The sequence below is a fragment of the Eptesicus fuscus genome, chromosome 4, assembly GCF_027574615.1.
Source record: "Eptesicus fuscus isolate TK198812 chromosome 4, DD_ASM_mEF_20220401, whole genome shotgun sequence".
In the NCBI taxonomy this organism is placed as follows: domain Eukaryota; kingdom Metazoa; phylum Chordata; class Mammalia; order Chiroptera; family Vespertilionidae; genus Eptesicus; species Eptesicus fuscus.
In genome coordinates, this window is record NC_072476.1 from 86,708,100 (window position 1) to 86,724,658 (window position 16,559).

The 16,559-nt window shown below is 46.8% G+C and overlaps 1 protein-coding gene across 1 annotated transcript in view; it reads left to right on the forward strand.

Moving 5' to 3' along the window:
- Positions 1-14,602, forward strand: part of ADAMTS16 (ADAM metallopeptidase with thrombospondin type 1 motif 16) — a 101,927-nt gene extending 87,325 nt beyond the window's left edge. Inside the window, exons 19-23 of the mRNA XM_054714312.1 lie at positions 4,709-4,910; positions 5,078-5,272; positions 7,936-8,160; positions 13,597-13,744; positions 14,487-14,602. Of these exons, the coding sequence (XP_054570287.1) occupies positions 4,709-4,910; positions 5,078-5,272; positions 7,936-8,160; positions 13,597-13,744; positions 14,487-14,602 (886 nt within the window). The remainder of the gene's footprint in view (positions 1-4,708; positions 4,911-5,077; positions 5,273-7,935; positions 8,161-13,596; positions 13,745-14,486) is intronic.
- Positions 14,603-16,559: the final 1,957 nt, after the last annotated feature.

The window sequence follows — 16,559 nt, forward strand, 5'->3', positions numbered from 1 at the left end:
TATGGTTTTGAGAACACTGTCTTAGCGCCATCTGGGTCACAGGAGCATAGACCAGGGTCCTCTCAGCCCCTTTGTACTATCCTTGGGCATGAAAATTTGGAATTTTAAACCTGGTAAAGTGGAGGAAGGTAGCTCCTACTCACTCAGTACTCGATTTCAGTTGCAATCTAGTCTAGATTGCTAATTTGTCTACTCTATGGAGTTACTGCCCCAGTATGTTGTACTCCAGAGCAAAGATGTTTGTAATCTGGTTGGGTGTTGAATGGGTATGCAAGAGGAGCAAGAGGAAGCTATCCTCCCCACTTTGAATGTGATGATGGAAAAGATGCTCATTCTTTTGAGTAGAGTAGGGTGGACACTGAGAGCAGCATTGTGGGGGGGCACTCCTGACCCCTCCTCTTATTTACATCTTCCAACTACCTTGGGGACTGTCCTTTCTTCTTGGGGCTCGGTTGCCCAAACATAAGACACAGTCGGTAAAATCCATCATTTCTGAGCTTCTTCCCAACTCTAACACTCAGCCTCTTTTTTTCCAATACTCTGAGTAAACTGTATAGAGGAGCAACCACACAAAGAAGCAGAACTTCATTCACACTTGAATCTAATGATTTTCCTTTTCCCTTTTATGACCTGAAGTCAGTCATTTGAGTTTATGGGATGCAAACACCCTCCATGGTCTACAGAAAGAAAAACCTCAGAAGAAGGATTTTTGCTGAAACAGGGAATTGTTGAGGCTGTTTTGAACAGTGAGGTCAAATTCTTTGGTCTCTGTGTCCCTCATAATTTTGTTTTCCCTGTCTCCCCATGTAAATGAAAGCTCTGTAGATCTTACTGATTCTTCCTAAGATAACATCTGATGACAGGATAGTGAGACAGGAAAATCTGGTAAAAATAGCATGTTGGCCCCCTAATAATAAAAATTCACATACCTCTGGCTTCTCACAGTCCATAAAATTAGCACCCACAGTGCTTCCTTTGTGGGGAGCTTTTGATGTCCTTCAGTTTGGCTTGGTGTGATTCAGAGAAGAAATGCTGCGTTTAAAGATGAAAACAGCTCAGTGCCTGTGTCTGTCTCATTATAAATCTCTTCGTCAGTCTCACAAGTCCACAAAGTGGTTTGCCTTTTGAGGCTGAACAAATGAAATAACAGTCAAGGTACATCTTCCAAGTGCTGACGGCAAAAGCCTACAATCCCCATCCAGGTCTCCAGTTTTCTGAAGTCTGCCCCTGTCCTTGCCACCCAGTGGTCAGTAATGGTCTCTTAGTTCTGAAGTGAAAATCAAGACCAATTCCAAGCATTGCCCCTAGAACATTCTGCAAACAGACCATGGTGGAGGGAATGAGTGGGTGTCCGCCTCTCGTTATTCTAATGTGCTTACTAGTGAGCTTTAGGTGGATTTGGAGACAAAGTGCATTGCTCCGGAAGGTAGAGCATGTGAGCAGAGCGCTATCTGTCCAATAACTCTGGCTATATCAACACCATTCACTTGCACATTTGGTTACCAAGATCATTGGCAGAGCTAGTTTTCTGCCTCTGTACTTGCCTGGAATGTAGCTGGTACCATTTGACACTGATGAAATGTCCTTTGACACAGACCAATAATGCATTCCAAATCAGCAGATAGGGAAGGCAGGTGAAGGGCCTCTGGCCATCTGCCAGATGGGCTCATAAAAGCAGTTTCTCTCCTTCCTCATCCTCCCACGTTCTCTGACCTCCACTGCCGTGCTGTCAGCTTACAGTTCTGCCAGGTCCTCTTTAAGTTAACTTACTGTTTCCCAATGGAAAAAGCAGACATTTCAAACTAGCATCTGTTTATTGTTGGATCAGCATTGTTATCTTTAAAACATTTCATGTAGAAGAAAAGTGTGGTAGAAATAGAACAATCGATGCTGTCTTGAAAGTTCAAAGAGAACAAGCAGAAAAATAAAACAACTGAAACTGAATTCTACAATGAAATTAGCAGTTACTTGCTCTCTGAGTGACTCACTAATGTGAGTCCGTGATACCCCTGACTGGCTCAGCTGGCGGCAGAGCGGGCACTGGTCCATGCCAAGAGGGGTGGCCTCTGAATCGGAGGGTAGTTACAGCCTGTGGCTGTCTGCGTGGTGCTTCATGACAAGGTATCTTACTAAAGCCAAACACTCTGGTTGGAAATTTGCATTTTTCAAAGGAAACTTTAAATAACCAAAACCAAAATGTTAGTATTATTTTAATGTAGAGGGGAAAGTCATTTTATTTAGAAACGACTAATGCCTGTGACAAATAGTGATATTGAATCTTGAACTAGTGGTGCCAGGAAACCCTGCACAAAATGTTGAGAGTGACAGCAGTCATATCCATCACCCCTCCCAGCAGCCCTCTCTGAAAGTGTGCCTGACAAGGGCCATCCTGAGCCGGGGAAGCACAGCCGGTGGCTGGGTGGCTGAGTCGTCTTGATCTGGGTAATTCCAGCTGCCTGCTTTGTTCTAGCTGGCAGGCAGACAGGAAGAACAGAACAAAGTGGAATAAGTGCGGCCCCTGGTTCGCTACTGAACACACCTGGCATCTGCTCTCAGAACCCTCGGAAAGCATGGGAGTTTGTGTGGATGTTGACTCTACCATGAGCTGAAATTAAGACTTTTCCCCAGAGCTCTGCCTGTGAAAGGAAACAGACACTTGGCGTTTCCATGTGCTCTGCGAACGATCTTGGTTCAGGAGGAGTTCTTAATGACGGGCAGTTAACAGAAGGGCAGAGAATGGATCGACCTAGTTGGAACAGCTTAAGGTGGTGGAGACAGAGGACTTAATGAGGGGGTGGTGAGAAAAGCCTGAGCGCAGCCAAGACGGCTTTGCAGCCCCTGTGTGGACACAGCAATTAGAATTTACAGGTCTGCAGGGCTGAGAGAGCAAACGCAAGAAATGGGAGAAAACATAAAAGCAATAGGAAACAACTGAGAAGCTCCAAAGGCAGAAGCATCACAGCCAAGAGGCTGAAAACCTAAGTTTCATAGCAAGGAAGGAGGCATAATTTACGTGATTTTAACATGAAATAAAAGACAGTCATTTTATTGACCCTAAAAAATGGAAGCATTTCCACAGTTGAAATGGAACAAAGCCTATAAGCCCAACATTGTTTTGTTTTTTTTTATGAGAATAAAACTTTGTATTATAGGGATTTTTTTGTAATTGTCTTAAACACATAATAGAATTTCTTCAGGAGAACCTTGGTATAAAAGAGTTCAAGACTTCTACAAATGAAAGTAAGTAAAAATGTCATGGCACAACTCAGCCTAAACGTGCAAGGGACCTGGCAGGGCTGCCGCATAGCTGGGGGGAGGTCACTTCTGCTTCCCATCCAGGAAGTGTCACCATCTTTCCTCTCCCTCCACCACTGGTTTGTCCTGAGAACTTTCACAGGAGCCAAAAACCTGGCTCTGAAAATGGGGCTCATTTGAGAACTTGAAGAATGGCCCCGCCATTCTGCTCTTGGCAGAACAGCGAATGTGGAGCTGGCACAGCCTTGGTGGTCAGGGCGCTCCTGTAACATGGACCCCAATCCTTCTGTCTGATTCCTTTTTTAGATATCATATATCTCGGCCCATACGTGAAATTAGAGACTCTGAAAATGTTTACAAAAGCTTTGTAGTATAGGAAAAATGCTTGTTCTAGACATTGAATTGTCAAAATGCTGAATGTAAATGTTGTATATACTGTCTGTCCTCAATCTTGTTACAAGGCAGAGAGGGAGAGAGAGAGAGAGAGAGAGAGAGAGAGAGAGAGAGAGAGAGAGAATGCACCGGAAGTGAATGAATGTGTGGGACTAAGTGCAATGGTTATCTCTGTGTGTTTCTGTCTTTCTCTTGTTGGCTTTCTCTGTATAACTCGGGTTCCCACACTTCAGTCCTCACAAAACGTCTCCCAATGGTATGAGTGTCTCTACCAAGTGTTCCAGCTGCTGCTTTGGATCCTCAGCCCGAGTGTGACTATTGGGTTCTGAGTCGGGGGAGAGGATACAAGGTCATGAAGCCCAAGGATGAATGGGGACATCGTCACAAATCCTCCATTTACCTCAAGACTCAGGAGAAAAATCACTGTTACATTAATTCTTACTCAGAAATGCTGAAGAACTGCAAAGTGGAGGCTTCATTTGGAGTCCGATTCAAACACTTATGACATTTAAACTATGACATTTATGACACAATCGGGATTGGAACTCTGAACATATAGTGATATAATATCATTGTCAATTTTTTAGATGTTATAATAGTTTTGTGGTTATATTAAAAAACAAAGAATCTGTATCTTTTAGAGATGCATATTGAAGTATTTACAGGTTGGAATTTGCTTCAAAATGCTATAGGGGGTAAAGCATAAGTTGATAATTGTTGAAGTTGGGTGGATGAAACACGGAGGGCCTTTACTTTTGTATATGTGTAAAGTTTTCCATTTTTAAAAAGGGAGCTAGAGGGAAAACAAAAAAAAACTGTGTTAAAGAAAGTTATTTCCCAGTGCAGGTGACCCTGAAAGCCAGGGCAGGGGGAAGAATGATAATCAGGAAAGCTAATCAGAAAGTGAGAAGCATCTACGATCAGGGTGACCTCTAAGAGTAACTCTGCACATGTAGATTGTAGGTGAGCAATAATGTCAGTGGCTTCCTGGACAGACATGCCCTCCCTTCCAGGAGAGGTGGCACCGTCCCTCACTGTAGATCTCTCTGTCCCCTCCCAGTTGGTCCGTGGGGAACTGGAGTTCCTGCAGCAGGACGTGTGGTGGAGGGACGCAGAGCCGAGTGGTCCAGTGCACGCAGCGAGCCCATTACAGAGCAGAGCGGGTCTCAGCCAGCCTGTGCCCACAGCCTGTCCCTGCCAGCCGACAGGCCTGCTGCCCCCAGAGCTGCCCACCCACTTGGAGTGCTGGGCCCTGGGCAGAGGTACCTTGGGCGGGGTTGATTTGGGGGGGAGGGGGTGGCAGCAGGGCTCCTCTTATGCAACACAGAGCTGCGTTTTCACCAGGCCTTGCAGGGCCTGTGGCCTAAGTACCCCCCAGCAAGGTTTGAGCATTCCTTGCTGGGAGCTGAGGCTTACTCTCCCTATGCAGTGCTCGCGAACCTGCGGGAAGGGATGGAGGAAGAGATCCGTGGCCTGTAAGAGCACCAACCCCTCAGCCAGGGCACAGCTGCTGCCTGACGCCCTCTGTAGCTTGGAGCCCAAGCCCAGGACTCACGAAGCCTGTCCACTTAAGCGCTGCTACAAGCACAAGAAGCTGCAATGGCTTGTGTCTGCCTGGTCCCAGGTAGGTGCGCCTGGTCTCAGAGAGATGCACCTGGTCCAGACAGAAGAAGGTTGACCAGCTCTCCCCTTGGGACCGCATCTCTTCACCTGGTTTCACTGCTTCCCTCTCCTCCCCTTACCTCCCAACCTCCGCTCCTCCTCCTTCTTCTCTTTTTGCTCCAACTCTGCACCCCCATTCAGGCCACCATCTGGACTTCAGCTAACATTAAGGCACTCCACTCCTAGACATGTCCTTTAGTTTCTGTGGGTGCTGTGGAAACACAGACAGACTGACTGAGTATAATTTGTGGGCATCCAGGTGGGCAGTCCTCATCCTGAATATTTAACAGTGTCCTTGAGCAGTGCCTCCACAAGGTCATCACACAGTTGGTGCTAAGATGAGGATGAGTGGGTGAATGAGGTACAAATGAGAGAGTAGGTGACATTCATCGTGCTCACAGTGGGGTCATGGGGACCCACCTAACCCCAGAACAGCTGCAGCCATTTCCCAGGAAAGGCTTACACAAAACAGAGCCAGAGGCGAGTGCATTACCATGGGAAATTCAGAGGACGTGGACTGTTTTCGGAGACCAGTGTCCATGGGCAGTTCTTATATTAGAGAAGACACTGCTCGTGTTGGGTTTGCTGGAATCAAAGCCTTGTGCTGCTGAAGTCCAGAAGCCCCCTTATTGGCATTATTTGGAGACTGCCCTGGCCCTACTATGCTGGAACTAACAGAAGTTTGGAGTGCTGAAGGCTTTATGACTAGCTTTGGCCTAATTGAGGGCTGGGACAGCCTGTAAGGGCACAGACAGAGCTGCCGCCACTGCCCAGCACAGCCTCCCACACTGGGGAGAGGGCATCAGAACAGGTGTGGGGGCTGCCTGAGGGGCATGCCAGGGCTCCTTAATTATGCTGTGGTGTCTGTCAACTCAGAGGTGGTGTCAGTAAACCCCAGAAGGACACCAGGAAGCTAACATGGCGCAGAATGACAGTAGCACCCCACCGAGTGGGAATGGGCATTGAGAGACCTCCTCCATAATCCCAGAGCTGTCTGTCTGCGTTTCCACAGCACCTGTGAAAGGAAAGCCCCTAGATTCTGACCCCAAGTGCCTCTGGGACAGGCAGTCTCCTCCCAGCCCACAACTGGACTGATGCCTTCATCAGGGTGGGGCATGAATCAATAAAAGGGTGGCTGTGCCAACCAGGGCTTTTAATCCCATTCAGACACTGTTTCAGTTTGCTACTGAAAAGTAAAAACACGGTCGTTCACTGAAGCAAGTGCCATGGCTAAGGGAGAACTCCAGGTTCTCTCACCTGGGACACAGGAATGTCAGCATATCCTAGGACAGAACGGCACTCCTTAGGAGGCTGAGTCCATAGGAAGGAAGTGACTGGGGCTGTATAATCTGTGGGCATCCAGGTGGGTAGTCCTCATCCTGAACATTTAACAGAGAGAGAGAGAGAAAGAGAGAGAGAGAGAGAGAGAGAGAGAGAGAGGCGCCCAGTGCCTTTCTTCAGCATAGCCACAGGAGGCAACTGAGTAGTCTCTAAGCTCTGCCTCCATATTGGCATCAGGATACCCACAAAGCACACCTGTAAGCCACACCTGACCTCAAAGAGTGCGAAGCCAGAACCTAGACAGGTATGGCCAACCAGGCTCCTCATATGCAACCTGCAGACACTGCAGAGTAGATGGAATCACTCAAGGCCTCAGCGTCATCCATTCCTCCAGCACAGCACAGCAACTTCAGACTCTGAGACCGCTCTCCTGAGACCCTCCAAGCCCGGCCAGCCCTCTGGTACAAACAACAGTGTGCCTTGGGCTTTTTTGTCCTCCCTGCACAACCTACAGATGCCGCCTCTGCCTAGCCCACTGGTTCGCCCAGGGCCCATTCTGCATGTGCCAGGTATCCCACAGTAGTGACAGCTCAGGCTTGGAGCACCCCTCCATGGGGAACAAGTGGACTTGCTCCTGTGCACTTGCTGTCTTCATGGGAAGCACTGGGATTTCAAGGGAAAATTGTTGAGCCCTGGGTTTCTGCTGCCTGCCCCTGCTTTAGGGTCCAGTGTCACACTGCAGTCAGTGTTAACCCATGGATCTCTGTGGTTCACCTCATGTCCTGTGTGTTAAATTTCAGTGCACTCTAATATCAGTTATAGCCCAACATTTTGACTTCCCAGTGAAATCATCACTTCTGAATTACTCCTTCCATAGTTTTGATTGTCTTCCTCCTACTTATGCCCCCAAACTCTAGGCCACTATAGTCTGAAGATATTCCTTTAAAAAAAAGAAGAGTTTCTTGATTTTTAGAGAGAGAGCAAAGGAGAAGAGAGAAATATCAATGTGAGAGGGATACATCAATTGATTTCCTCCTGCTCACCCCCTACCAGTTATTGAGCCTACAAACTAGGCATGTGCCCTGACTGGGAATCGAACCAACGACCTTTCGGTGCTCAAATCAATGCCCAACCAACTGAGCAACACTGGCCAGAGCCCTCCTTTTGTAATGATAGAGTCTGTAATGCCTTTGAAATGTCAATAAAGTTCATTGAATGTTTACACTCCTGTAAAACTTCAAATTGATATAATCAGGAGATAGTTTAACTCAATTATTTTGTAAGAGACAGCTGCCACAGAAGAAATATTTTTCACTCACATCTTTTGTTTACTTTTGTTTTTAGTGCTCTGTTACCTGTGAAAGGGGAACACAGAAACGATTCTTAAAATGTGCTGAAAAGTACATTTCTGGGAAGTACCGGGAGCTGACCTCAAAGAAGTGCTTGCATTTGCCACAGCCTGACCTGGAGCTGGAACGCGCCTGCGCCCAGTTCCCCTGCCCCAAGCACCCCTTGTTTCCTGCCACAGGCCCGCCAAGGGCCAGCTGGTTTACCTCGCCCTGGTCTCAGGTAGGGGCCCTGCTTCCCACCCTGGCATCTGGCACAGGCAGGAAGATTCTGGGAGGGTATTCAAAGCCCACTAAGCAGTTCCTGACCTCTCCAAGGTATGTGCAGGTGCCTGTGTTTCTTGGTGCCTGTGGCTTTCTGAAAAGGGTGCTCTAGAAAAGCTGCAGAATCTTTTAGGGCACGTGTGCTTTGTTCTTAACAGTCACCCAATTAAGCATTGAAAAATGTAATGTTTTGGGTGAACGCTAGGCAGAATTCCCAGAGGTGAGTGAATGAGGAAGAAATTGGGAATGAGTAGGTGGTTGTGAGATTATACTAGGTTTATTACAAATTAAGTGAGAATAGGGGTCTAGAAAGCCTGAAATGTCGTGTCTTGCCTAGGACTTCAGACTCAGGCAGCCTAGACCCAGAGAGGTCCACAGGATTGCTCTTGGGGCCTTTGGTGTGCCCAGCTCCCTGACCCTACCACACTTCTTCACCTTTAAGAAGAATTCTTTTATTATTCTTGTTAACTCACCCCCTTCCTCATCCTGTTTTCTGCCTAGGGCTCCTGGCAGCCCTCACACTGTTGAGCTCTGTCCCTTTTCTGCCTGAGGTTCTACTCCTCTGCCCTTAGTCTTGGATTCCTCCATGTCCCAGGGCCACGCCCTCACTCCTCTGGCTCCTGCTGCTATTTCTGTCTCAGCTCTGTGAAGTTGACCCTGACCAGTGGGGTTCCAGAGACTAACCCTACCTAACCCAACCTAGCTGGTCAAATCTGGAGCACCTGCACTACTTGCTTCTGCCCAGAAGGGAGCGCTTTTCTTTTTTTCAGTCACTGCAGGGAGGGGAAGGGAACATTTTTTTGTCTTTCTAATCTGTTGACCAGTGGACCAGCCTTCTTTGCAGAGTGGAGACCTCATCTCTGACTTTGTCCTTTCCGAAGAGATGAAGGTGGAGAAAGAGTGATGTAGTGTGCAGTGGTGACCAGCCTGTGTGAGCCTCTCTGCCAGACCCATCTTGTAGAGAGTCCTCAAAATCATACTCTCACACCCTGGGAGACACTCTTGGATTCTCTGCTGGGAGCCTCACTGCCATGGGCAGCAATAAAGTCAGTAGCAAGGACTAACACCTGCTGGGAGCCACGCCCCTCCTCTGTTGGCACTGTGCTAGGCATTGTGGGACTCCTAACTCATTTGTCCCTCCCAGCAACACCATCAGGGAGGTAACACTATCACCCCCATTTTACAGATGAAGAAATTGAGGCACAGAGATTCTGGTGTCAATTTCAGCTCACAGTCACCAGGTACCTCTCCATGGTCCTGACAGCTCAGCTTGGTCCAGGGGACACCCTACTCTATCTCACCTCCACTTTGGGCAGCAGAACACAGACCTGGTCAGAGCCCATGGTCATCATGGGCACATGGCGGAATGTTGGCTTTTAAAAGGCAAATTAAAATGATGTCATGCATGACCACAAACTTCTGGTTTTCCACCTTATAATCACCTTGGTCCTTGACCAGGATGTCAGAACCCTATCAGATAACATTTCCTCCAACACATCCAAGTTCAAATCCTAAATTTATCAGAAATACAGGAGTGTTACACCACCAAGTTGTCACAACACATGTATGCACTCAGGGCCCCCAAGCTGGGCCTTCGATAATTCTAGCAGCTGATCCCAAATAGCACTTGGCTGATGTCTGTCTTTTGTCACTTCCAAAGGAACTTTCACAGGTCTTTGTGTTTCTCCAAAAATATTTCTCAGAATATCAACTCAATGCCTGGTGCCATAGAAACGACCCAGCTGGCAGCATTATCACAGCTTTCCCTGTCCCCACAGTTGTTCTTGTTTGTTCTTGCCTGAACAGTGTCTGCTTGTCCTATCTGCCCATTTGCCCCTCACTCATTCATCATGCCAAACTCTCCCTAGGAGCCTGCACTGGCCACTGGATGGGGATGGCTCTGAGCTCTCAGCATAACTCACCCATCCCACTATGACTAGGGGTAACCCCCAGGTAATGTGCCCTACTCCCCAAGTTCACCGAGGGGAAAATTCTGGGGTCCTGTACTGGAAGGAAGCATGGAGAGAACGTAGACTTTGGAATGGAGACCCCTCTTGTGCTGAATCATGCTCTGTCCACCCTCCAGCCCAGTGACCGGCAGAGATCAAGGCTGCCCACATGAACATGAGCTGCTAGAAAATAGATATGGTCACAAAACAACCACTAAGACTGATGTTTGCCCAGAGATAGCTTTGTGACAGATGTTATACTAAGTATTTTATATGTGCATTTTATACAATTGTATGTGTGTATATACATTCATACATTATATGTATGTTTGCATGTATAGAAGCTCTCTTCCTCTCTGTCTCTCTGTCTCTCTGTCTCTCTGTCTCTCTCTCTCTCTCTCTCTCTCTCTCTCTCTCTATATATATATATATATATAGGCATCTAGCCCATACTAAGTATTCGGAGGGAATGTTTGCTGAATGTAAGAATTTTAAAGAAAAAACAAATTCAATGAGTGAGTCAGGGCAGCCACTTCTCATCCTTATTTAAAGATCTTTCTCAGCGCAGTCAAACCACACACTTTTCTCAGGGTTTTTGTTTACACTGTCCATTGACATTGTGTGCTCTATTGAAAGACCTACGTGTAGGAGTATAATCTTTAAAATACAAAGACAATACTTGCTTGCCAACCACCCATTTCCCCCTGTTTCTATGACTAAATTTTTAAAACAAACACCCATCTCACGTGGCTGGTGTATGATAGGCATGTGTGTGTGTGTGTGTGTGTGTGTGTGTGTGTGTGTGTGTGTGTGTAGGGAGGGAATGTGGCCAGACAAGTTCATTAAGAATTATCTATGGTTTACTTCCCAGTCAGGCTGCTGTGTCCCCATCCCAACAGAAACCAGTAACTAAGTTTGATTTGTGTAAAAATTTTGTTAAGGATTGAGAATTCCTGCTATTGATCTGAGTGGGAAACTCAAATGAACAAATGCGACAGAGCAAAAATCATACATAATTATTGTCTTTAAGTCCAAAGGAAATATTTATCAGAACCAATTTAATCTATCATGGAATCTATTTTAATATTATCTAAATTTTTACTAGAATAAAAATCAGTTCAAAACCTCCTCTAAATGATGTCCCCCTCCCAGCCATTGTGGCAGAGCTCTGGCTGTGTCAGAGCCCACATTTGGCTATTTGTCAGCCAGCTTCTTACAAAATCATAATATCCCAGCCTGGCCACTGCCCCTCCTCTTCTTCCTTGGTCATAATTCCTGGTCCTAGGCTCTGAGTTCTGCAGAAGCAACCATTCCCTCAGTCCTTGGAGAGGAAGAGGTACACCTTCCACAGACCTTTCATACTGACCTTGGCTTATGTTCCAGCTTCACTGTGGTTCTCGTTGTCTCCAAACTTGATAGCTTTTTCATTTAGAAATATATGAACTCCTCTCCAAAAGATATTCAATTTAGAAATAGTTTAACTTAAATTATTGGGGCAAGGGACATTTGAACTGTATTATTTTTAAGCATTCCCTGCTTTAAATCCACAAAAAAAGTATCAATAGCTACAAACGTTTCCCTTTAATTTTCTTCTGAGTGCACAGTCTGTCCAACAAGATGAAGCGGTAGGTGGGCTAAGGAGTAAAGTTGAGTTGTTTCCTCTTTTTAATTTTTTATTTATTGTCTAAAGTTTTACATATGTCTTGAGTTGTTTCTTGGGCAGGTGTATGCTTACTCTGTCCCTAGAGAATTGTTGTTGGGAGACAAATAGAGGTGTTTCCCCAAGATGGTTGTCTCTCTGTTAGTAGGGAAACTGAAACCGGTTCCCCACCCTTTACCTGGCAGTCCACTCTGCTCAATTTGGAGACTTATAGGCAAATTTACAAAGAGGGAAGCAACATTCATCAGTATTTAATTTAAACCAAAACAAAAAGCCTAAAACATGTCTGTAATAGCTTTTACCAGTCTGAAATACTCAGCCTGTTTGTCTAATAAGTTACTTTTATCATATCTTGCCTAATATTTATCCAATGTGGTTTTCATCTGTTATCTTCTGAGACTTTAACTTCTGGGGAGTGATAACTCTTACGGCTGTGTTTGCCATAAGCACTTGTAGCCAGGACTCTGGGACTCAGACTGTGGGAAATTGTCAGGCTGTGATGTATGGCCAGTGCCTGGCTGAACTTTGCCCCCAGACAGGTTTATTCTTGTAACAGTATAAAGATTGTGGTTCTATTAATTTCTGTTTATTTAAATGGCTTTGCTTTTCATCAAATTTAATGGCTTGTCGCCTGGTAGGACTGACTTAAATTATATGGTCATTTGGGCTTAGGGTGGTTCACATTCTAATTTGGTCTGGGAATGGCTTCAGTGGGAACACCTGTTGGACTCTCTGTCTGACTGAAGGACAACAGTGACTGCTAAGGCCACACACAAAATGTTTCAGGCCTTTGACGGGATGACTTGTTCAAATAAAACATCTGTAGTCATGACAAATATGGACTCTATGCACCACTGTTCTTAATTTTTGGAAAAGAGAAGTGGATATTTGCTGATGCAATTCTGTCATCTAGAGCAGTGGCCAGACCTAGAGCACTTGCAACATCTTGGTTAGATATAGTGTCAACTGGTGACTATTGGCATCCATTCAACACCCACAGGAAACCACAATTTGGAGTGCAGAGAAGAAGGAAACTCTATTCAGTGCAAACAGCTCAGTTGTGATACAGTCTAGAGTTTGAGTTGCTTTCTTTTGGACAGATGAATTGCTGCAGCTTGGAGTTCCTCTGTCTTTCTGAGCATCCCTCTCCCGATTTCTTGCCTGCAGTAGATCTTAGATGACCCAGTCATATATTCCCTGTGTGTGCATCCAGCCAGCTAGTGGAAGATGCTCTAGCCATGCCCATTGCATTCTCTAGCTCTGCTGTGCCCGTGCACCTTAGGGAACAGGGCCTTGGTGTCAAAGAACATTGCCCTTGGGAGGATGTAAATGCCATCACAAAATGAACCCAGGAAGCTGGTGTTGCCACTTCCAGGCATCCAGAGTCTATGAACTTGGGATGGAGAAGGGGCTTAGTGTTATCAAGCTTCTGTGGGAATTGGCTTGTTGAGAGTACCAGAAAGATGGCTTTGTGATGGCATCCATGAAGGGCACTGATTCCTTCATGGCAGACCCACAGCCTGGACAGGTTCAGGGAAAGGTGCTATATCCCCAGATGTGTGCCAGTTCCTGGTCCATCAGCCCATGGATGACTTAAGAACATTATAAACTTCTGGACACTTCTCCTCTATGTCCATACCTGGGATTAATCCAGAATCTGGTCAGCCACCCACCATCACAGAGAGAGACTCCTTGAGGAGTCTGGGTGGAGGGGGATGCTTGGAAGAGGGGAGCACCCTGAGAACTGAGCAGCTCTGGATGACTGTCATGAATGTGTTTCTCACAGTGCACAGCCAGCTGTGGGGGTGGCGTTCAGACCAGGTCCGTGCAGTGCCTGGCAGGGGGCCGGCCAGCCGTGGGCTGCTTCATTCACCAGAAGCCCGAAGCCACCCTGGCCTGCAACACTCACTTCTGCCCCATCGCAAAGAAGAAAGGTGAGTGCTAGGAGTCCCTAGGCTTGACCTTGGCATGTTGGAAGGGGCTGTCAAGTTTCTGGAGCCATTCCTTGGAGAGCCTGAGGAAGTTGGGGTTCCCACTGATGAGAGAGCCCTCAAGTTCAGTTCTTGTCTCTGCTACACCTTTTCTCTTTTCATCCACTCTCCAGTTTTCCCATGAAACAGTCCTCATTTCTCACACCTCCCTAGACATGGCATCTATGGTGGTGAATTTGAAGTCTAGCTTTAAGAAAGCATGATGTCTTTTCCTATGTCAGTGCTATCCACCTTATTCTTTAGGGACAAGCTACACAAAGGCCACCTTATTCATCTTAAACTCTATCTCTGTGCACAGAGCCTCCAATGCCTTTGCAGAGATCAACAGTCTGTCTCTGGAGGCTTCTCAGAGAGGAGATAGAGCTGGGGAGAGCAAGTGGGTCAGCTCGATCAGAAAATTAATGGTCGAACTCCATCCACAGAGTGCCTGTTGTCTCGGGTAGATGAGTGGTTGAGTGGGTGGGATTAGCACAAAAAGAAGAAAGTTCAGTTTTGCTGGGACCTTCTAAGAAAGGCCTTATAAAAACAGCAGGTTACACGTGGCCCCATTTGACCTGAAGAGCTGCTGTCCCTCAGCAGCTTCAAGACAATGACAAATTCACCTTGATTTGCCAGCAGAGTTACTAGCTTTTAGCACTGGACATGGTGTGGGGACACGGACTAAGGGGTGTTTGCTCGTTTCTAGATGCTGTCTGCAGAGACAACCTGCATTGGTGCTCCCTGGTGCCCCAGCACGGGATGTGCGGCCACCAGTTCTATGGCCAGCAGTGCTGCGAGACTTGCTCCAAATCCAACCTGTGAGAATGGGACCGCCTCCCAGGGCCGGAGAAATGCCTGTTTTCAGCACCAGCGAACTGTCCAGTTCACATGGGAATGCGTCCAAAGATGGAAACTGGAAGAAGAAAAACTGTTAGCTGTTGGGCTCTTTGTGCACAAACATGCAGGTGTGGGTGTGTGTAGGGTCACCTGTGCACACACAAGCATATAGAGTCATGCTGGGTTGACACCTGGAGGAGGCAGCAGGGCTCGCTCTTCAGAAACAGAGCAGTGCTCCCTACGTGTGTATTTCAGCTAAATCAAGTCTGAAAGACAGTGGAGCTGAAGTTTCTAAATGCTAATAAATGTTTGGTGCTTTGTAAAAAGAAGAAAGGCCACAAAATTAGGAACAAGTACAAAATATCTGCTGCTAAGTGTGCTGGCCTTTCTCCCACCTTAGGGTCCCCTCCAGAGGTTAGGAGTAACCAGCTTCCAACCAAGACAAGCAGGAGGCCTGGACAGATCCTGGCTGTGTTCCCAGGGCCCCCGCTTCATGCCCCAGCAACAGAGTTTCTCTTTGCAAGGACTTGGTGCTGTGACAAGAGCTGGTATTGTCTCTAAGGGGCACCTGCCTGCCCAGAGGGTTGGGACTCAGTCCTGCTTTCAGAGTTTGCCTCTGGAAACAGGAAAAATGAAATTCCTGTTAAGGTGCTCTATCTCTTACAGACTCGTGTGCTGAGGGAGAGGATTTTATATCTTAGGTTTTCTCTTTCACAGTTATTTACAAGTGAGTGTCTCTATTTAAACTGTTTCTTAGTGCTTTTCTTTTTTAGATGACAGAATTACAGGTAATACCATGATTAGCAAATTGTCGCCTGCACCACAACCCCACTGTCCTAGGAAGGGGTGTGGGTGGTTCTTCTCCAATGGATATGCCAACACGATAACCTTAGAAATCGGGTTTCATTTTTGTGCGTTGTGGGTTTTTAAACTGTTTTTCCATGAATGCTGGCTGTGTTTGCGAGGCCCATTCAGAGAGAAGGCACTGATTTCCCGGAGGGAAGCTGCCCCGCAGGCCCCAGCATCATCCGTCAGCATGGGTGCTGCTGTCATTCTCCCTTCCCGCACGCAGCTCTGTTCGGAATGGGCATCTGGATATTTATATTTGCTGAAGTTTTATAATAAATTTTATATTGTACAGTGTGATTCTGACTGCTCATGATTCTTCACAAGGGATTAAGTTTAAGGAATTGGCTCACATGATTAAGGGGGCTGACATGTCTCATATCTGTAAGGCAGGTGGCAGTCTGTGCACTGACCATGGGCTGGGTGAGGTCACCTCCTCCAGCTGCTCACTGCCCTGGAGCTCTGGGAGTGGCTTACAGGCATGTGGCCCAGGCAGTGCCTGGAGTTGCCTGCTCCCAAGTCCAGAGCCCTGCTCTGCCCACAGTTTTCCGGAAATATCCAGTGGGCAATCGCTTTCCATCTGGCTCCATATGGTGGGTTGGGGGGCAGAAAAACTCATGGCTGGTTCAGCGAAACCAGAAAGGCCAGGGTGTAGTTATCTTTACCTCTTAGTTTCCCTGCTTCCACAGGGAGGCCCCATATGACAGACGGCAGCAGTGGGGTGTATATGGCACTTAACCGGTAAGGGAATGAACCATCCAGAACAGCAACACCATTCACCACGCCTACCATGTGCCAGGCACTGTGCTTGCTTCTGTTCCAAACTAAACAAGGCCCCTCCCCTTCGGTCTGACTGTCTTTATACCATCTACCTGTGTGACCTTGGGCAAGTCACTTTACCTCTCTGGTTTTTGGATTTATCATCTATAAAGTAATTAGGTCTTTCAAGCTTCACCAAAATTCTAAGATGCTACTTTTTCACTTGACTTGCTACTATTAAACTAATACTTTTCTGGAAGTCATGAATCAACCATGAGAATGCATCTAGCTAGGTGGAGAATGTGTTCCTGCTCTGCATTAGAAGCCAGACAAAGAG